This window comes from Gambusia affinis, linkage group LG07, assembly GCF_019740435.1.
Source record: "Gambusia affinis linkage group LG07, SWU_Gaff_1.0, whole genome shotgun sequence".
Classification (NCBI taxonomy): Eukaryota; Metazoa; Chordata; class Actinopteri; order Cyprinodontiformes; family Poeciliidae; genus Gambusia; species Gambusia affinis.
This window is the reverse complement of record NC_057874.1, coordinates 17124201-17147060: the sequence shown is the minus strand read 5'-3', so window position 1 is coordinate 17147060 and position 22860 is coordinate 17124201. Positions and strand designations below refer to the sequence as shown.

At 35.1% G+C, this 22860-nt stretch overlaps 1 protein-coding gene across 3 annotated transcripts; it reads left to right on the top strand.

The window, feature by feature from the left end:
- Positions 1 to 1780: 1780 nt before the first annotated feature.
- On the top strand, positions 1781 to 22045 carry LOC122833561 (sodium- and chloride-dependent GABA transporter 2-like). 3 transcript variants are annotated; one of them, XM_044121230.1, is made up of 15 exons: positions 1781 to 1880; positions 12270 to 12451; positions 12850 to 12984; positions 13380 to 13520; positions 14304 to 14391; positions 14472 to 14604; positions 15102 to 15236; positions 16079 to 16182; positions 16381 to 16505; positions 16629 to 16741; positions 16969 to 17106; positions 17181 to 17283; positions 17363 to 17463; positions 18241 to 18411; positions 18493 to 22045. In XM_044121230.1, the coding sequence occupies exons 1-15, from the start codon at positions 1813 to 1815 to the stop codon at positions 18598 to 18600; spliced, it is 1845 nt and encodes a 614-aa protein (XP_043977165.1). In that variant the 5' UTR covers positions 1781 to 1812; the 3' UTR covers positions 18601 to 22045. The 3 variants fall into 3 exon arrangements, with proteins under 3 accessions (XP_043977165.1, XP_043977166.1, XP_043977167.1); XM_044121231.1 differs by lacking the exon at positions 1781 to 1880 and adding an exon at positions 5621 to 5804; XM_044121232.1 differs by lacking the exon at positions 1781 to 1880 and having other exon boundaries at positions 12444 to 12451; positions 13380 to 13399; positions 13477 to 13520.
- Positions 22046 to 22860: the final 815 nt, after the last annotated feature.

The window sequence follows — 22860 nt, the reverse complement described above, 5'->3', positions numbered from 1 at the left end:
GGTATAGTGTAGACAGAAGTCATAAATATTGTTACAAATAAAGGTGTTCAGAGTAACTTTCTTTTCTCATTGCTATAAAAAAAAGTAAAATGCATTTATGCTGTAGTGAACTGAATTAAGGATTATTTCAATATTGCCCTATTGTATGCAAGATCCTCCAAGGAGAATACCATGACATATGTTAAATAAGTCATTACATACATCTGTTGTCATTTCCGGCTGTGGTACATCATCACAGAAAATAAAAGTGCGTTAAATATAGAACACAAACATTGTTTAAACATTGTTTTTTACATCATGACATTATATATTTATATATATAAATATATATAAATATATACTAAACATATTTATTTACAATGACAAGTAACCATTCTAAATGTTTACATTAAATAATAAAAGTGATATCTACAGGTAGAAATATTTCTTCTGAACTCTTGAAGTAAAGGAGCATTTTTGTCACTGAGCGTCTCATTAAAGCATTTTGAAAGGCTATTTCTTCTGTTTACCACAAGAGGTCAGTATTTAAAATAACCTTTGACATTTACAGAATTTTTTTTCAACTGCTTTGCTGCATTTCTCTGATCAGAATTAAACTCAGCGCTGCTTTTCGTACTTATAGTTTCTCATTCCTTCCAACAAATTGCAAATCTTCTTGGACATTTGTCCACTGCTTCCATACAATTCTCCACTGGTTTATAACATTATCAATATATAATTTGCTCTCATGTCAGTCAAAATGAATTATATTTATGAATGTCATAGTAGTCATTTCCTATAATTGATTGATTGGTTGGATGATTGATGTTTGGACTCACTGTCCTGAAGAAAGGTGAAGACTCTTGTAGCCTCCAACATATCTACTTATAGAATTGCAATTAACTTAAAATTTGTGAATTTTCATAGCTGCCTTACAAAAATGTTTCTTTTCTTGTAATTTCTACAAGGGATCATTAGTGGGGGAAGCACAAATTTGTTGGGTGCACATTTAATAGCTGAATATCTCCTCACTTCCTCCAGAGTTAACTCACTCTCCTTGCCTGGCTTGTCACTTTAGGTGGGACGACATCGCTTGAGGTTTGCTTCTTTCTGAGATGTCCAAAAATTTGAAAATTGATTTCATAATCTCACCTGCTTTAAACTTCACCACAACTCTCTCCCTATTGTGTTGCTATGTTGCTCTGTCTTCATTGTATTGTTAATTTGACCAATATTCTGCAAGAAATCATCATTGAAATTACACAGGTGGACTCGATGTCTTCAAAAGACAATTGTTGCACCAGATTTTATTGAGCGGAATGAGAGTAAAGGGGACTAAATATGTAAGTATGCATGTGTACCAGAGTTTCAGACATTTAAAAAATAAATAAATAAAAAGAAAAAAACATGTATCCTTTTCCTTTTATTTAACACTTGTGGATTACTTTTTATTGGTCCATTAAACCAGTAAAATAGATTAGAGGTTGCTGTAACGTGACAAAATGTGATAAAGTTCAAAGGGTATGTTTACAAGCGTACGTTACCTGTTGTATTGTACTTTAGAATCTCAACATAAAATTTATCACAAAATTTCTCGCGTGACTATAAATAGCTAGAGAAAAATGTCTTGTCCTGTTAAATCTGCACACAGCTGCATTTCCGTGTACTTATGTAACTTTGTGCGGCGCAGCTTTGAAAGACACTGCCAAAGATAATTCATTTACAACACTGTAATGATTTGTACAACTTGTTTTCCTGTGGTCATTGCAAGCCCTCCAGTCAGTGATTCACCAACAGACATCAGAGCAGTGAAGTAAGAAAACCTGCTTTGAGATGGAAAATGCTGAAACAAAGACAGAGAAACTCCCAGGACATCATCAGGCTTCAGATGGCAGCAATGAGTGAGTGCACTGATCATTTAATTCTCAAATTTACTGTTAAAGAAATATCTCTCTGGGACTTTTATGAGTCATACAAGCTTGTTCTAACATGCATTTCGTACCTCAAGTCATAGATAAGAGAAGCACATGAAAATAACAAATAATTCATACTTTTTCATTTTGCACATTTTGCCTATATAGACAGCTCCATGTCAGCAAAACATTTAAATATTCATATTGTTGTTTATATGTAAACGTCTAGACAACAAAAGTCAACTTCATTATTTATGTTCCAAACGTGATGTAGCAGAAATTCATGGTCAGACATCTCTACAAGACAAAGAGCTACAATAGACATACAGAAAAATATAACCATGTTTTATTTTTCTTTCTTTCTTTTACTGCCATTTTTGCAGAGAAAACGTAGGTTATTACATCATTGTAACTAAATCTGTGGCCTCGGCTGACAGCCTGTGGTGATAATGAGGATAATAAAAGGAGGTGTTTCTTTTAAAAAATTATTTTGGCTTTATGTTTAAGGATTCAGTTTTATGCTCATATTTTCAAGAACATTATTGCAGAAGTACCAGTTTTTGTCTACATTTATTCTATTAAACTTCAGTCTGACCTTCAGGGATTTCTTTGAGGGCAATTGTTCCGCTTTGCATACCTCGCTTTAAAGTTAAACCTCTTTCATTTGTTTCTGATGCTGCAGACATCAACTTTCATATCAGTGGTAGTAAACACTTGCTGCAGGTCCCAAATTTATATTTTAGGGTTTCCAGAGACTTACTTTAGCATTTTGCAGTCCCTCTTTTTGGGTAAACTTGTCACAACTGGGCATGCTGGTAGTTCTTTTCAATGTCCTCCACCTTATTCGAGACTTATTTTAGATTTATTTTAGAAACAGAATAAACACAAGTTATTTCAGAATGCCTGTCTCCACTAGAATTGAAAAATAATAAGGTGAAAAATTGTGATTTTGATGCTAATAAGGCCTCCTCTCTCTTAATACTGCACCATTTTATAACCAAAACACTTGGTTCACATTCAGGTTTTGTTGTGCATTATATTAAATCTGACATTGCTACTAGAACCTTAACAGGAAGCTCTAATACACACAGCTCTACACCACCATTGGTCTTTCACCTACTTACTGTCATCTTCCATATATTTTGAAGGTGAAATGTGTTTCCTTTAAAAACAGAGAATGTGTTTCCTTTAAAAACAGAGCTTTATCCAGTGATTGATTCTCCTTCACTCTATTTAGGTAATGAAAGGTCGTGAATCACCTTTATGCCCTTCAGCCCCACACCTGTAAATGTTATCAATAATCTGTACTTTTTCCTACCTTTTTCAGATTAATACAGTGGGGCGGGCTGAGCTCAAAGCTGAGGGTAAAGTTACACTTTGATTACATGTTAGAGGCTTTCTGCTAAGACTCTAAAGTACAACTTGTATTACTATCAACCTTGAACACACATAACCTCTCTTTTTAGTTGGAAAATAATTTTGATAATTTCAGCAGCAAAATGTTTTGTTATACTGCCACTAATATGTTTTCTGTATGGTTTTATGTTTCATTTCATGACAAAGTTGTTGTTGTTGGTGTTTATTTAGAAATAACTTATTTTGAATTGCTGATTTTGAATTTGGGATACGCAGTAATGGTTAGTAAATCCCAGAAACATGCATATTAGGTTACTTAGCCATGTTAAACCCCCTTTGTTAGAGTATGTGTTTGCCTTTGCTCTACAGGGCTTAGATCAAGATGAAGTTTCTTGAAACAATGCTCTGCCTTACATTTTTGGGTTGTGTCCTGGACCCATCTAGCAGCACCTTCAGTCAAACCATTTCCAGGATTCAAACTGTCTATTCAGGTCTGCGGCTCTATGGTTGCTTTTTTTAAATTCAAAATTGTGCTTTCACTTTTTTCAGTTTTAGGCTAAGTCTCTGTCCTTCAAAATTGTTTGTTGTGGTGACAACAAAGTCGTAACAAAGGTTACAACTTTTTATTACTTTAAATTCCGGGGCACCATAAAAGAAAAAAACAAACAAAAACGAAACAGCTTATATACATCTGCATGAATGAATTTTAACAATTTTATGACTATGGTTCTATTTACAACTGTGGAACTTCAACTTGCAACGGGTCAAAGAGTTCTTCCTCAGAAAAGGTTGTGGCTAGATTAACAATGCAGCAGTTTGAAAGTCTTTAACTATTGTGACTTGGCAAGCTTTTTTCAGGTTAAAATCTTGCTAGGATACATTCCAGCTCAAAGATACTGAATACAGTGTCCTGTATTTAGTGATCAGTAAACCATTAAAACTGCAAAAATGGAACACTGGTATTTTCTAGAAATTAGACACAAATGAACATCTCATTTTATTTTTGTGACATTACAAGATGGATGTAGTGTAAAGTTAAGTGGGACAAAGAGGTCTCGTGATGCTATCTTGCTTTATTTAATCTGCCAACTCAAGGATGGCGTAATGAATGTCATATTACTGATAACAGAGCTGATAACAAAGGGTTTTATAAATTAATAAATCAATTTTCTATGGTTGACTTGAGTGCTTCTACTGAGTCGTTCATATCTATTTTGTAAACACAAAAAGAAAATAAACATTTGGGTTCAAGCACACAGCACATTAAATTAAAACCAGGTAAAAGTACGTAAAATACTCTCCATATTCCCCAAAACCAGTAGAGGGAGCCAGCTGATCTCCCTGTTTAATATTTAATATGACCAATGAAAGTTTAAGCTTATTATGCATTAAAAGCAGGCCAATGTTGTATATATTTTTTTCAACATTTTCAATTTATGTAATATATGTTATGCATTTCTTTGAACAAAATTACATATAAGTCTTAGTCTTTTAACATTTTTGGCACAGCTAAGCTTTTTTAAGTAAAAATTGTATATACTTTATGATATATAAGAAATATAAAAACATTTACACTACCATATATCTAAACTAACTGATTAAACAGTAGGAAAAATTTTAAATAACAATAAATAAGAAAGATTTTTGGTTGCAATTTATATACATTTATTTTATCTACCTAACTAGAAATAACCACAGCTGTCATTTACTGCAGATGCTTTCATTTTGTGGTTCCAGTTTGTAAAGCAATTTTTTTTTTTATCTAAACTCTGGAGCAGGTAATTCACAAAATTTTTTTCTTGCTCTCAGCAAACACCAGGTGGCGCCAACTCCCCATTTTTAATTATTTATTTATTTATTTTTTTTACATTACAAACGATGAAAAGAAAGCTGGCTCACAAGGCAACGGACAGCTCACACACCACACCTCATCCATAAATCGAAATTAAAGTTTCAGATTGACATTCAAAAAATCTCAACCCCATAGAAATGCTTTCAGCAGTTTTGTTAGGAGGAATTATTGTGAAAAGCTTGTAGAAAGGTACACAAGACATTTATTCAAAGTCTTATAGCAAAACTACTAAATCTTAAGGAAATGTTATTAGATATTTCTATGAAAAAACTTCTAAAAAAAATTGTCTTCTTACTTTACTACAGCAAATCGAAAGTATTTTGTTAAAACTGGAAAATGTTTTGTGAACATACAGAGAGCCTACATGAATGCAAGTAAGCAGCAATTAGACTCACTAGTGAATCTCCTCCTTCTTTACTGAGACCATGTGGCCCGGGCTGCTGGTACAGTCCCCGCCTTAAGTTGCTCATTCAGAAACAGTCCCACCCCCTGCTTCCTCTGTCCTTCTTACTCTGTGGCTCTGACTCATTGTCACACCACTCAGCTCTCTCAAACCTCCTCATGGACTCACTCATGGTCAGTTCTGGACATACATTGTGTCCTAGTGAGGCTGAGGGTTCTGCACTTGTATTTTGCTCTGAGGCACCAAATGAAGTCTCTTGGAACGGATGCATGACTCAAAACTAAAGTGGCATCTTTTTAAGGTACTCTTCATTTTTCTCTATTGCCTCGGCAGGGTTTTCATAATGCCTTTAGTTTAGAACTTTTCCAAGTGAAGTATTTTGTTATTTCAGTTCTGTAAAGCCAAAGACATATCTGGTACCCTGGCAGTTCAGCAGTACAGTGAGGCTTGCGGCTTGTTATATGTAGGCCAAAGGTTACTTGTTATGCTGCAGTGAGACGGTTACTTCTCTTGTTTAGAACAACACTCTATATCGGCAGCAAAAAGCAAACAAAGTCATTTATTCTTCTTAAGCAAATATTTGAACAGTCTTCACATGAAGCTCTAAAAAAGATCTCCTCTAAGTTTCTAATTGTCCTAGGGAAATGAATTTTACATTACCAATTGTGCTCTTTTGTTTTCTAATGTGTAAATATTTTTTTATTGCAGCTCCGACACATGTATTGCATGTAACTAACAGCAGGTCAACATACTTTTACATTTAATACTTGTCTGAAAGACTAAACTAAAAGTTTAATGGAAATTTTCCACAGACTTCCTTGAAATCATGAGCTCATAATTTCAAGAAAGGAATGACCCTGTGTTTCTAAAAGCAATAGTGGTAAACGACGCCTTCCATTCCAAAGATACAAGTATGACCTGTCAAGGCTCAGATTGCTGAGGCAGTTCACCTGCTCTGCTAATGGATTTCTGATTATTCTGTTAATACAGGTAGCTTACACTGTAAACATGTAATTAACCTTTTCTCACAATAGGTCTAAAATACATGTCTTACATGATATGCAGTTTGCTGAGTAGCTTGTACAAAGTTGTCTGGTCATTTGTAAAGTTGATACCAGATGTTTACATAGACCAAATAAAAACCCACATACATTTTTGACACTGAAGTTAAGTCAGACCAAACTTCTCTTGTTTTTGATCACGAGAAATTACGCAACCAATCCTACTTCTGTCAGGAAGTATAATAATATTTATAAACTAATAAATATTCTTATTATTTTATAATAAGCTAATAATAATGATAATTAATTATTAGTTTTTTATTAAACTAATAATTGACATTATAAACTAGTGCTAATAATAATAAGTATCATTATTAGCCTACTAATAATAATTTTATTAGTAGGGTAACCAACGTTTGCCATATTAAAAAAAAATTGATATTTTCATAATCATTTGAATTAAAAAAGAAAAAAAAATAGAATCTCTGGGATTTTCAAAAATTGCATAGTAGGAATAACAGATTATAGGAGCCAAGTGGAAATATTTCTCTAACAAGGATTATGACCAAAGACCCTTGGCAATAACACTTAATTTGTATTTTTGGTTTGATGAGCCTGATTTTTCATATTCATTGGGCACTGGTTAAGGAAGTGCTCATGTAGAGTGGTGATACTGATTCCACTAGAAAAAAAAATTGTACCTTATGTGTTTGCTCAGCAAAAGCTGTACCGCACTGCATGTGAATAAACAGAAGTGCTTTGTTAAATCAAAGGACCAAAAATTGTTTTAAACTATTGCGACACAATTTTGCAATAATAACTAATTTTTTTTTTATTTGATGGTATGTAGCTGCACCCTGTTCATCCTGCTTCTATTTCACATTCAGCTTGTTGGGATTCTGCAGGTAACAATAAAACCAGTCCCAAGCCCTCCAGCCATGGTTCAAAGAATTGCATAGCAAGTATAAACATGAAGGGAATGTTCAACACTATAGCGCTGAGAAAGGGGACAGGTTCTGTGTCCTAGTATTTTGGTCTGCAATGTGCAAATCGCCCACAGAACAAAAGATAAAGACCTTGTGAAGATGCTGGTTGGAACTGGTAAGACAGTGTCATTATCCACAGAGAAACCTGCCCTATATTGTCATGAAAGGCTACTCAGAGAGGAAGAAGTCATTACTCCAAAGGAAACAAAAAAAGTCACAATTGTCAGATTGTAATTTACAAAAGCACACAGGGACAAAGACCTTCTTTTTTGGAGACGTGTTGAGGTCCAAAGAAACTAAAGTGGATCTGTTTGGCCTTATGACCATTGTTACATTTGGATGACGATTATAAGCCTTGGATCACCATCCCAAGCATAATTCTTTGGAGCTGTTTTGTTGCAGAAGGAAATGGCATCAAATGTGTCTTCCGGATAGACAGTATCCATAAGCATACAGTCTGATTATGAAATACCTTAAAGACAACAAAATTTGTGTTTTCACATCACAACGCCCTAATCTCAGTCGTATAAAGAAGTTGTAAGCAGATCGAAAAAGGTGTGTGCAAGTGAGGCAGCCTACGAACCTGACTGAGACATACCAGTTCTGTTCGAGGGAATGGGCCAGAACTCCAGGAAACAATTGCGAGATGCTTGTGGAAGGAAACCCAAAATGTCTGACACAAGTTCGACATTTTATATGTAAACTTCTGATTTTAAAGATATTAATAATTAAATATCCGAGAGATTCTCTCAATACTGTGGCATTTAGAAAAAAAAAAGAATTTGGGTGATTCTAAGGAATAGAAGAAGTTTGGTCTGATTTAACTTCAGGCAGCGAGAAAAAAAATATGTGTTTCTTTTTATTCAGTACATGTAAACGTCTGGTTTTAACCATGCATCTATTTTCTGCACTATAACTTATCTACTCTCTTTTTAAAGCCTTCCCATCACCTCGTAAGCCCTTGTTTACTCTATCTGATCCCCTTTTTACGCAAGGCCTGAAGCTGTAGGGGAAAATATTCTAAAGGAATTCATCCACTTGCTGCCAGGAGAGTGTTGATCCAGGACCTGCAAAGGGCAATGTACTCAAAAGCAACTTTTTTTTCTGCCCCATCAAACCTGCAGCTGCACTAAAAAAGAAGCTGGAATAAACAAAAATAGAAAATAAAGAACCGCTCAATCAAAGTTGTTTTCTATCCAAGCCACAGTCTTATAGTCATATGACACATAAAAATAGAGCTCTTAGTGAGTTTGGCAGCTATCCTTTCCACTGATATCAGGTTTCTTTTAGGTTTGTGTTTACTCTGTACACAGTTATATATCTCTTTCTATAAATATAATAAAATTAGGATCTCAGTGTCAGTTTTCAAGAACAAACTGATTGGATGTTAATGGTCAAATCAAAGGATGGCATGACTTCTGAAATTTAATAGTCACACTCAAAACCAAACAGAGGGAATGCTCCATCAATATTTGAAACTCAGTCAAGAACTAAAACAGTGATAAACACTTGCATTACTGTGCAAATGTTTCAAATTGGAGTTAAATTTTATCGTGGAATTAAAATTTTTAACTCCATGTCTTCTTCCTCCACATGTCCATTGTATTTGTTTTAGTAGAATATTAAATTCTTTTCAACAATTACTCAGTTTTTGTCGCTTTCCAATAAAGGCCAGCTGAGTGAAATGCATGGCTATTAGTTGCTGTGTTAACAAGTACAACTGCACATTAAGGGGCTTTTATAGGAGGGGCTGGGGAGGCATTCATGTACAAACACTGAATCTTAAAAATATGAACAGTTCAAGACTTCACCAGTTAATCTGTTCACTTGATCAATTTGCCTTATGAAAATGTTGCTTTTTATTCCACAACTTGTTTACTGATTGTTTGTTTTCCTGGTGCCTTTGTTCCTTTAGATATTGATAGTTGTCACTACATGTTGCACTGCGAGGACAGACATTTCAATTTGAGTGTACATATGGTTTAAATAACAAATAGAAAGTAAGGGTAACTTTGAACGCTCAATTTCTCCCTCCTGAGCTGCGGAGCTCTGCAGCTCCTCCAAATTTACAATGAATTGTTTCTTTTAATGTTAATCTGCAGTCTATTAGTTGAGATAGGTAGCCAGGTTCATCTGGTTCACGTGTGTCCTATGATCTTTCTAGTTTCAGATAATTGAGTGAACAGTGCATAGAAATGTAGCAAATTAAAACTATTATTCACTAGTTGGTCCTACAGTTGATTTTTACTATGTGAAAAACCATCCATCCATCCATTTTCTGTTCACCTTTGTCCCTAATGGGCTTGGGAGGGTTGCTGGTGCCAATCTCCAGCTACGTTCTGGGCGAGAGGCGGGGTTCACCCTGGACAGGTCGCCAGTCTGTCGCAGGGCAACACAGAAACAGACAAGACAAACAACCACCCACACCTAGAGGGAATTTAGACAGACTAATTAAGCATTAACAGTCATGTTTTTGGACTGTGGGAGGAAGCCGGAGAACCCGGAGAGAACCCACTCATGCACAGGGAGAACATGCAGAAAGACCCCGGGCCGGGAATCGAACCCAGGACCTTCTTGCTGCAAGGCGACAGCTCTACCAACTGTGCCACTGTGCAGCCCATGTGAAAAACCCTTTTAGTCGTATTCTAGTTTAATGTTGGTTTTGCTAAGACTTTAGCATAAGCAATAAACTATCAAAAAGTTTCTTGCCTCAAGGATGCTTATGTGCCCAGTGTTCATGATGTAGTAAGACTGCCTGAAATTAAAATGTCCTCCTATAATTGGGATTTAAAATGAGCTCTGGTTTATTATGGAGGATGTTAGATAGTCAGGAGGTGAAAGTTGATGGTTAGCAAAATGAAACCTTCATTTCCTGTTGTTCATGTAAAGCATATAGCTGCGGGGCAAAAAAAATACCAAAAAATTTAAAATAATTTAAATTTGACAGCATGAAAATTATTTGAACTGGTTACTTGCTTTACAAATATATAAAAATCTTGATCTGCATGGTTGCTTGTGTTATTGAGTACCTAGCAAGTGTGAGGCAGCTTCATGAACTCTATTGCTGACATAATTCAGAAAAATATCAATACACTGGACCCATAACAGCTGTGAAAAGACTTTTCCTGTGTTGAGCGGTTCTGTTCTCACACTGTATTGTTTCCCTGGACAACAATGTTGCTTTTTGTAGGGGATGAACTGAGCAGATGTTAAGCATGGCAGCTACATGCTGTGTCTGTATAATAGTCTTTTGAAGCAAAGAACCATAGAGAGGAATTCCTCTCATAAACAAAAACACAAAGTTCTAAAGAACTGGAAGACGAACCTTTATTTCAGCACACCGCTTGTAGGAAATGAACTCCTCATAGTGAAAGCAACATTTGCAAATTTGGCCAAATGTCAGACCAAGAAAACAAGACAATGATGCTTCAAGAGTTTATGACTGTTCATACAATAAACTAAAGAAAGTATTTTGGGCGATCTCAATCAAGAAAGATATTTTCCCATTATATTTGAAATTTCAAAAACTAAAGATCCAAATTATTTTTCTTGGTTCTATATGCATGATTCTATTAGAATGAACAATTTTAATCCACACAGTAAACCATTAAGGCTGCATGGGGGCAGAGTTGGAGTAAGAAGGTCCTAAATTCAAATCCTGGCCAGTAGTCTTGCATGAAGTTTGCTTATTCTCTTTGTGCATACATAGACTCTTCCTCCCATAATCACAAAACATCACCGTTAGGATAATTGGTCATGACAATAAAATGATTAATACTTCCGTTAATAGTAGGTGAGCCACGCCTATCATGCCAGTAGAAACCACGTCTCTGTTTTAACAGCACTGAGAAAAACGTTAATTCTGTCTCTTTTTTTGTTTAAATCAGCATTGTTTCTATTTACATTGAAAAAATAGTCAATTTATTTTTCATTAATGTAAATCGACTATTTACTTTGTTATATTAACCTTGTAGCTTCTTACACAGAACTGTCCAGGCTCTGGCATTGCCAACATAAATCCATCAGTGATCTTCCCACTTCTTCAGATCCCTAAACGATCAATGAAGGAGTTCAGGAATGTTGTTTCAACATCTCAGGATTTTAAGCTTTTAACAATGTTGGACAGCACATATTTTCCACTCTACTTGCAGCTCCCACTGTGAAACTAGAGCAGCCATACAAAAGCAACATTGATGAAAAGAATTACCCTCTGTCAACCTAATGCAGAAAGACTGCTCACACTGTGCAGATAGTAGACAGCAACATGCTTTGCTGAATAGCTGTCATGCCTTAGACACTTTTCAACGTGTGACCTGGTGCCCACAAGTTGATAACATAACACATGTTGATCTGTAACATACTGTAGCACATGATGTCCTGTGTTACGTTTCAGATCAACATGAGTTACGTTACAGATCAATGTGTTATGTTACAGATCAGTATGTTATGTTACAGATCAACATGTTATGTTACAGATATATGTGCATTAAATTATTTTGTAAATACATAAAATATTTGGGCGTGCTGCGATGGCATAGGGGGTAGCATGACCCACGTTTGGAGGCCTTGAATCCTCAACGTGGCCGTCGCAGGTTGGACTCCCGGACCCGGCGACATTTACCGCATGTCTTCCCCTTTCCTGTCAGCCAACTTTTGTATAAGGGAAAAAGACCCCCTGGAAGGGAGGAAAATATTTTTTAAAATGTATAAAATATTTTTCTGGTTGGAAAAAAAAGCATAGGTCTACCAACTTAAAAGTTTGTTCTTCTCCCATCATAGAATAATGGATAACGCCCACAGTTCAGAGGTCAAGTTCAGACTGGACGAGGGCCCTGATCATCCCACAACCCTGAGAGGACAATGGTCAAGCAAACTAGAGTTTCTTCTGGCCGTGGCAGGGCAAATTATAGGGCTGGGAAATGTGTGGAGGTTTCCTTACCTGTGCTACAAAAATGGAGGAGGTAGGTTTCTTTAAATTTGACAAAAAACTTTTTTTCCATAGTTAATGATAAGATTGCTAAGCAATTCAAAATGTGAAAGAGTAATGTACAAAATATTTTGGCTAAATATAGCCAACAATATTCAGATCAACAGAGAAGCTACTGATCCAGTTAAATTAATCTCCACAAAGAAAAAATGTTACATTTTACAAATGTTAAAAAAAAAAAGACTAATTTATTATAGCCAATTTTCTTTGCTCAAACTATAATTCTCTATTTGGATAATCCCGAAATCAGAATTATAGCATGAACAAAAATCATAAAACTACATGTAACAAATTAGATGAATTCCTTCTAAGCTGGTTCAAATATTCTTTTTCAGTGCAGAGGCATAAAGTGACATGTTTAATATTTTTCAGGTGTGTTCTTCATCCCGTACGTACTTTTCCTCTTCTCCTGTGGCATTCCCTTGTTTTTGCTGGAGACGTCCCTCGGCCAGTACACCAACCAGGGATGTATCACCTGTTGGAGAAAAATTTGTCCACTCTTTGGAGGTAAAATGATCATTCTGAAAATATATGAAGCACAATTAAAGAGGAACATTATTGTAATTCTGGATACATCTAATCTTAAAAATGAGGTTTGCATGAATGACCATCTGTAATTCTTTATGTTTGTGACATCATTTTTACTTTTTTAGAACAAAAAGCAATGATAAAAAATGTAAACGTGGATGTGACAAACATGTTATGTCCATGTGTTTGCTCTGCTGGTTGCTTCCTAATAATTTTGTTCAATAAAAAAAATTCTGATATAACACAGCAACAAGAAAATAGTCTGCTTTGAGCTTTAGAATATTAACATCTGTTCATGCCTTAAGGCTTCAACAATGTATTAGTTAACAAACCAGTTAACTGATTATTCCATATTGTTTTTCTTTCTCTTTCAGGGATGGGTTATGGCAGTCAGGTGGTTGTTTTATACTCCAGTATCTACTACATAGTGATACTAGCATGGGCATTCCTGTATCTCTTCTCTTCCTTCAGCTCTGAACTTCCTTGGGCGACCTGCAGGAACAGCTGGAACACAGGTAGGCCCACGACATCCCAACCAGGAGGATGAAACAGACAACAACACGAGAAACTTCATTTTTGGACGATTTTTAGACTTTTGACTTGCAGATAATCTGCATGACAGTCAGAAATCTAAACTCTATACCATCTTTTCTATACCATGAAAAGATGGTATATGGTATATATACCATGTATATATAGTTATAAGGTTTCCTCGCTTATAAGAGAAAACCAAATGTCAGAGAGAAAACTGGATGTCAAAACTTCTGTCTGCAGCTGCGCTTTTCAGAAGCTGACCCGCTGTAGTTGCTGCAATGCATTTGATGGGCAAAATGTTCCCATTCAACTCAGGGTTTTAAGCAGTTTGTTCAAAAATCTTTAAGTGGCACTTTTTTTTTTCTCTTTCAGTTTTCCATCAAGCTTTCAGAAAAACTTCTGCTTTTAGACTCTTCTGCAAAGCTCCTGCTTTCTCTTTAACATGATGATTTATTGTCTTGAAATACTGGTCCTGTGTCTGTTGACTAATCTTCCAACTGCTTTTTGCAAATAAGTAGGCAGAAAAAACACCATCAAGGTGTTCTCTTTCCTGCTGCTGCAAACCAATTTGCAATGTTTTGCATTTCCCTGGGTTAAAGACTATAAGTATAAATCACACGAAGAAAAAAAAAAGATAAGAGTCAAAAATAAGTTACCAATGTTATGTTAATAATTATCCAAAGAACAGTGTAATGCTGTCTGTAGCTTTAACAAGGTTTCTACATTTTCTTGGACATATTTTTCAAAATTTCTGTATTTTGCAGAAAATTGTGTGGAGTTTGATCAAAGACCAGGTTATTCCAACCTAACGATATATGAAAATGCAACTTCACCAGTGAGAGAGTTTTGGGAGTGAGTATGAACAAAAGGGGCACAATTTAATGATTGTTGATGAAGATATTGAAGAAATGACTGCTGTGATTGATTTTCAGGAGGCGAGTTTTAAATATCACAGGCAGCATCAATGAGTTGGGCAGTGTTAGGTGGGAGTTGGCTCTCTGTCTGCTGTTGTCTTGGATCATCTGTTACTTCTGTGTGTGGAAAGGAGTGAAGTCTACCGGGAAGGTAGAATAGTTTGAATGTCACACGTACACAGATACCAACCTTTACAACTAATAACTTGTATTTTCTGTCATAGCAGTTTTTTTTAGTAACACTCTCCTATCAACATATTTTGAGTCTACCCTGCCTTCAATTGCTCATGCTGATTCTTGCTCAGAAGTGATAAGATCAGAATTTAGTGTGTTGCAACATATTCTTTGTCTTTGTGTAACAGCAGGTGCAGTCATGAGGTTTGTGCTAAGCTAAATGAGGAACGTACTCCTAAGGCTTGATTTTAAGATTCTCTCTCATCTCGATGAGTTCCTCTTTTCTTATGGAAACAGCTCTGCCTTTTGACAATATAGAAAACAAAACACACAAAACAAAAACAAAAACGTTTTAAAGGATTTCAGAAATGTAACTCTCAAAATGAATTTTAAATAATTTAGCATTTTTACACATGAGAACAACTATTGTCCACTGTTTCTCCACAAAGAAATCTCCTCATTTTTGCCCCACAGGTCGTTTACTTTACTGCTACTTTTCCGTATGTGATGCTCGCTGTGCTGCTCGTTCGTGGGCTCACATTGCCAGGAGCCATGGACGGGATCAAGTTCTACCTTTACCCTGATGCATCCCGCCTCGCCGACCCGCAGGTCAAAAATAATTTATTCACAGATTCAATACCTGCATTGAAAAGTAATTTTTTAAAATTTTGATTTTGAATAAATTCTCATTCTCTTTGTGACTTACTCAAGGCTTTAGCTCCTAATGACAACAGCATTATACAGACATGACCAGAAGTGTTAATACTTTTTATGCCATTTGTGTGCAACCACAAACATTGATGTATTTTATTCAGATTTTATGTGAGTCTGGATAAGAAAAAGGAAACCAGATTAGCAATAAACAGTTTTGTTTTTATTCTGATTGTGAGAGGTATATTACAACCAAGAACATGAAAGTAAAGGGAATGCTTCTTGAAGTGAATATCAGAAGAGGTTTCCTGGGGTTTTCTCTCTACTTTGCATTGTAGTTTGTCATTTCCAGAAGATTTTTGACTCTTTTTTTTTTTTTTTTTTTTTGCATGACAAACAATTCAGCTTGTTTGATGAAGTTAATATTTAATAGTATTAACCATCCATTCATCCATCCATCCATCTTCTTCCGCTTATCCGGGGTCGGGTCGCAGGCGTAGCAATGACCTGGCCCTGGGGGTAGCAGCGAAAGTGTTAATTTTTACTTTCAAAAACTAAAAATTAACACTTTTAGTTTTTAAACAGTCTGTCATGCCTTTGTCTTTTAGTCTTGGTTTGCCACTTCAAGAATAATCTTCTAACTGTTGCTTTAAAAACTTTCTATCTTGGCATGTTTTTTGTCTTTAAAAAAAAAACTCAATAATGATTGCACACTTGCTGATGTAGTAATATGCAACACAGAGCTTATTGCAAATATTGTAAGGCAGATTTTGGAAGTATGACATCTGTTTGGCTTGCAGGTATGGATGGATGCCGGAACGCAAATATTTTATTCCTATGCAATTTGCATTGGCTGTCTAGTTGCATTGGGAAGCTATAACAAGTACAACAATAACTGCTACAAGTAAGTTCAGTAGTTTGAATGCAAAAAACATTATTTGTTTAATAAAAAAGAAAACAAAGGTCACAATATTTGGTGCTTTAGGTAGTTATACAACTCATCAAAAGACTTTCGGAGACTTTATGAGAAATATTTTATGTAAAATATATATATATATATATATGAAAATAACTTGAATGAACACCTGTTTGGTTTCTGCAGGGATTGTGTATATTTGTGCCTTTTGAATAGTGGAACCAGTTTCGTTGCTGGTTTTGCCATCTTCTCTGCTCTTGGATTCATGGCCTATGAGCAGAACACTGACATATCAAAAGTGGCAGAATCAGGTGAGCTTGTAAATAAAACCCAACAACTTCATTTTAGATTTAAAATGCAAGTTCAAGTTCCATAGCAAAAGTTGCGACGGGTGCTGTTTGGTTGAGGAAATGTTCACCTTTGTGTTTCTGCAGGACCTGGTTTGGCCTTTATTGCCTACCCTCGGGCAGTCGCCATGATGCCTTTTCCTCAACTTTGGGCCATATTCTTTTTTGTTATGATCATTTTTCTGGGACTGGACAGTGAGGTTTGTGTGACCAACATACATCAAAAAAATATTTTTTAAATGATAATATTAAACAAGGTTGTTACCCTCTAATAAAGAAGCAAATTATTGAAAACTGTGAAAACTTTAGATTGTATTTTCAGTAATAAAGTTGTGAATTTTTCGTAAAAAAGAAAAACTACAGATTTTCCAGAGATTGTAGCGTGTTTGGTCCTGTAGAAATTTTGACTCGGACGTCTGTGATTCAGTTTGTAGGTCTGGAAGCTCTCATAACGTCAATATCTGACCTGTATCCTGCCTTCTTCCTTGTCGGCCATCGACGTAAACTTCTGCTTCTGTTCGTCTGCATCCTAAGCTTTTTCCTTGGTCTTGTTATGGTGACAGAAGTAAGATTAAATCTCATGTTGTAAAATTCACACTTCCAACAACATGACGGTAAAATATCTAATATCGCACACAGGGAGGACTGTACATCTTCCAGGTGTTTGACTACTACGCCTGCAGTGGAATGACTTTGCTTCTGTTTGCCATTCTGCAGTCTGTGTGTGTTGGATGGGTGTACGGTGAGTCCATCACCAGGAGGAAATTTACTCAGATTCTTCACAGTGGATCTTCATTGTTTTTATTCTGATGCTTTCACAGGTGCTGAGCACTTTTACGACAACATTGAGGACATGATCGGATACCGGCCTTTTCCCTTCATTAAGTACTGTTTGAAATACGTCACTCCAGTGATTTGCCTGGTGGGTTCCAATTCAAATTAGAAAACTCAGCACATTCTCCTACCTTTGCATTGTGAGACTTGTCAGTTTAAAATAGTTTTAAGCAAATTTAGTCATGAGTCCAGCTGCAGATGTTTGATCTGAAATGTGCTGTTTGGTTTCTGTTTTCCATGTAGAGGTAAATACTTCAAGGTTACATGTTAACTAGGTTTGTGATTCATTGTCTGTAAACATAAACATTCTAAATATAACTTTAACTTTTTCATCACAGTTTGATATATTTATATATCAAAGTCTATGTTAGATAGACTTAGACTTTACTGTTGTTCCACTGCACATGCACAGTGTAACTATTAAGTGAAATTTTATCTCAACATAAAAACAAGTAAAGACAAAATAAATACATATAAATATATACAATAAAAAGACTGATGCAATGTTATCAGTGTTATGAGATGGAAATGAAGCTGTCCTGGAATCTGTTGTTTTGCCTTTGAAGCTGCTGCACCTTTTGCCAGGTGGCAAAAGGTGCAGCAGCTTCAAATTTTTGTTAAATTAAATATTTACTTCTCATCTAAAATTGTGGAGGATTGTGTGAGTTAGGCTGTTTTATAAACTCTTTGAAAACTGTTGCCTACACCTGCTTTTTTGAGATTGACTAGTAAGAAAATGTATTTGATTATTTTAAATATTAAATAAAAACAAATATACAGATTTGAGAAAAATATTGAAAACAGATGAATCAAATCAGTTGCCAAGACTTATCATTTATTATCTTTTTCTCATTAATGTTTTCAGGGGACCTTTGTTTTTTCCTTGGTTAAGTACACCCCTCTGAAGTTCGACAACACAATAGAGTATCCATGGTGGGGTTACGCTCTGGGCTGGTGGTTCACTCTCTCCTCAACACTCATGGTTCCTCTCTGGATGCTGTACAACCTGCTCATCACTCCTGGCACCCTGCGGGAGGTAAGTTATCGTCATACCACCAAAGATTAAAAAGACAGTTTCAAACAAACTTGAATTAAAACTGATGTGCTTCTGCTGCAGAGATTCTCTATCTTGTGCACTCCAGCTGAAGACCTTCGTCTGACCAAATCAGAAAAAAAAGCTCTCGAACTTCTCAGCCTGCCCCCACCTCAGAGCAACATGGATTGAAGAGGTGAATCTGTCCTAACAGGAGAGATAAACCGGATTCCTACGTACCATCATTAAGGCGTAGAGTTAGACCCCAAAACAGCTTTGCATTTTTATTCAAACAAGGTTGTTCATAGAAACTGAAATGCACAAAAACCTTATCAATTTTAGAACAATGTTTTTCTATCTTTCTTTTAATGTTAGGCTCTCATAAGACATCACTATAAGAACCAACGCACTTAAAATGTGTTACTTTATATTTCGTTGAGCCTCTCTGAGTTTAAAAGGCTGTTTGAAATGTGTGGTTTATTTTTTCCATTTGTTGTTAAAACAAAAATAAGCAAAAACTGTTTTCTTTGGAAAATAATTCCTAAAAAAATGACCTTTTATAAATCCTGTTACATTACATCAAACCATATTAACCCTCTTATTATGACCCTGTCAGCACAGACAAGCTGTTGCATGAGCTTGTTATTGCAATCAAAACATACAGTAATATTGAATAGCTAACACATTTTTCTACAGGCATGAAATCAATAAATTTGGGTGGTGGTTTGTTCGCTAATTTTAAATCGTTTTTAATGTAACTGTACTTGAACTTGTATATTCCTTGAGATTATTTATTTTTTCCAGAAAACAACAACACAGTGCACATCTGCAATTTATGCATATCCCTGGCAGATTTATGCCAAAAGTATATATTTGAAGGGGCAGCCTTATGTATTTTCCAGGCACATAGTGCCATTTAATAGGACAGTCAAGTAATTATGTTACCTTCACTTGTTAAAAATACATAAAGCATGACTTAAAAAAAATTGACCTTGCAATTTATTACCTTGAAATTGGGTATCTGTCTCTTTAAGAAACTCCTTAAAGAGACAGGAGCTTTAAGTACCTCATCAGAACAGTACTCCTTTATTATCTTTTCAACAATGTTTTTACCTGAGTTGAACAGAGAAACATTATCAATTTCCAGACAGTTCTGGGTGATCTGAGTGGGGGGGTCGTGTGGGAGGGCTTCTCTGTAAGGAAGAAGTTGAACTTGAAGACTTCAGCTCCAAGGAGGAACTTTGTGGAAAAGGCAGTGCTTGGTGAGAGTAAGAGTTTAGGCGCCACAAATGGCGGCCACAGTAGATTGAAGGATTTCACAAACAAGTATAAAAGACTCTTTAACAACAATACCTGTTGAAGGTATTAGACTCTTTAATATCTGAAACAAGTATTAAAGAGTCAAAGCAACAATCCAGGCATGTTTTTGATGAGGAGATAACATAGCATGATTTAAACTTCAAAAAAGTCAATTTTGCACAATGCTGCCCCCTCAATTCTAACAATTGAAGTAATTTTAAGATTTCCAAAAGGCAAAATTTCACCTTGAGTGATAGAGAACCTCTGGAGGAAGTCAAAGAGGAGGGTGATGCCAGGGAAGAAGGCTTGGAGTTCATCACCAGAGATAAATGGTCAAAATAACAATGGAAACATGTTAAAAAAAAATGCATAGCAATTATTATAAGGGATAACTTATAACAGAAACGATGTCTTTGTTATATAAATCTGCCAGTGATATGAATAATTTTGGGTTTGAATATCATGATTTTTAGGTCAAGGTAAAAACTCTTCCTGCTTAATTGTTGGGCAGTCTACAAACAAACTATAATAAAATAAGATTTAAAATAACATTTTCAAATAAAGTTGCAAAATAGTCTTCCCATTAAGAAAGTGTTTGCCTTATATACCCTGTTTCAATGCATCCAGGTGTTTAAGCTGTTTCCGTTTGACTACATGTTCTTTACCAATATTTACAATTATATTTCTTTGGTTTCTTTTCATGTCAGTATAAAAGGGAGAAACATAAATGTCAAATTGTATTTTAGTGTTCCAATTTCTCAAACCCAAATGGCCTGACTGATGCAGAAAATCTGCACTTGTCAGGCTCCTTTGGTTACCAGCGTTTACACAAAGAGTTGTGTGTCTAGTCAACCTTTTTCAACCACTCTGTGCCAACACAGATTAACATGCTTGTTTATTTAACGCGATGTGGAATGTTGAATGCTAATAGGCAAAGATCTCCGGAGTGCTGCAGGCTGACTCAACATACCAGAGTCGATGTGCTTTACTTTCACTTGAACCTGCTGTTTGCTTCAAAACCCTGAGAGAACTCCTGAAGTGCACAAATCATCTCTGTTGCAAAAATATATTTTTCATTCTGTTTTTTACATCCTGCACAAAGACAACACAGCAAATGTTTAATTGCTGTAACCTAGACTTTACTCAACGACTTTAAAAAATAACAAATTTGTCATACAAATGAATTATTCTAATCATTCTTACGCTTTTACAATCATTAATTACAAACTAGTCAAATATGCTGTAACTTAAAGTTGTGTTTGCAATCCAAAAATGTTGACATTGTGTCCATTTGCAAATACAAAATATTTTTGATGTCTACTATTTGCCCCTTTTGTAGATCGTATTCTGTGTTGGACAGCATATTTAATGCACATATGGACTTGTAAGTGATTTTCAGTCTTTTTCCAGCGAAGACAGCAAAGGACTAAACTGTTAGTGCCTCGTAAATTGTCTCTGAGACAAATTCAAGTCAAGTTATGTTTACAAACATAACTGACTGTCTTTTTTTTAATATTTCTAAGATGATCAGAGATTTTGGATCAGAGACAAAAGAGAGAGTCTATTTTTTTAAATAAATGTAATGTTGCAAAGTGGCCTTTAGGTTAGTCCTGCAGAAATACAATAAGAAGTAAAGTCAGTAATAGATTTTTAAAGAGGAATGTGGCATTGAAGTACACAAACATAGCATTTTTTAACATGTATAATCATGAACTACTTAGTATTTGTTACTGATGGTGCTTTTAAAGACGATGTAAAGAAAGACCAACTGTGATTTTGTTTCTCTGCCGCTCCGATCAGAGAGTGGATGAGCTGTTAACGTCACTTTTGAGTTGAATGTGATGATTGGTCAAATCTGTTGATTCTCATGCTATAAATCACTGTAAGCATATGAAATATATGTATTTTTTGACATAGTTTTTCCCCATAATCTAACTTTTAACTCTAGTTTTTGGAGATTCTTGTTTGAAGGTTATTGTTAATGCTATTTTTGTGTGATTTTATCATGTATCACTAAAGATTGTGTCAATATCGGTGACTAATGGTTTTATGATACTGAGAAATGCATCAAGAGCAACCATGGTGCAGATGCTGTTGTGTGTAATGTGTGTGATTGGTTTCATTGAAGCTGTGAAGGATGTCTTCCTACGAACTCTCTGTTCCTGCAAACTAACTGGTAACAACAATTCAGAACCTCAGATTATGACATAAATTGTGGCGGCATTAAAAATAGTTCATGAGTAATTCATGAACTGTTCAAACTAATAAGTTACCAGTTTTGTTTAGCAAAGTTTGAAATTTAAAAATATTAATAAAGTCATAAATTACTGCTTACCATTAGTTCCAGGCTCTTTTGTTTGTAGTTCATCAAAGACTATTAAAGATACAGTTCATATTTTATAATTAGTATTCTGTGAGTTGTAAATTGCAAGAAGTAGAATAATCTTTGGAGTTCTTCCTTTTAAATCAATTGATTTTCTTTGGTAAGTGAGAAAAGCAGGTGGAAACATGAGTAAGTAAAACTTTATTTATAAAGCACCTTTCCACATAAAAATCACAAAAGTTCTTCAACAAACAGAATAAAAAAATACATAAGGCAAGATTAAAAAAATAAAAAGCAGATTAATAAAACCACACTGAAAAAAAAACAACAGTATCACAGTTTTTCACTTTCAAGTTTAAAATTTATTTCAAACTTTCAGTAGCTAAGAAGAAAAGAAAAACCTTCTGCTGGAACAGCAAAACTGTATTTTTATCATATCAAAGATATGTTAACATTAGCTTTTTATTAAAAAAGGAAAAATGGAGCGCACTAAATCTAAGTAGTGACTCTTCAAATGTTTTATAAAACTAGTTCTTCTGCCCTCTAGTGGCTAAATAAAGCAAACACTTCGTTCATCACCAAAATGAAGATCTAGAGAAAACTGTGTTCCGACTTGCTATCACGTTGATTAAAGGTTTTAATTTTTAATCCAATGTTAAAAAATAATGATATAAAAGGTCAGGGATGTTGTATCTAATGGATATCACGACTAAACAGAAAATTTCTGCAAAATAATTTTTTATAAACAGATTTTTTCTTGTACCTAGCTATGAGGGAGAAATTAAATTCAGATCTACTGTTTATATATAAACCAACAATAGCAACACCAA

What these genes read in the sequence shown, in the direction of transcription:
- LOC122833561 (XM_044121230.1), top strand. Translation starts at nt 1,813, where the DNA reads ATGGAAAATGCTGAAACAAAGACAGAGAAACTCCCAGGACATCATCAG. An exon ending in GTGCTACAAAAATGGAGGAG is followed by an intron (nt 12,452 to 12,849) that starts GTAGGTTTCTTT and finishes AATATTTTTCAG; the next exon opens with GTGTGTTCTTCATCCCGTAC. An exon ending in GTGTGTTGGATGGGTGTACG is followed by an intron (nt 17,284 to 17,362) that starts GTGAGTCCATCA and finishes ATGCTTTCACAG; the next exon opens with GTGCTGAGCACTTTTACGAC.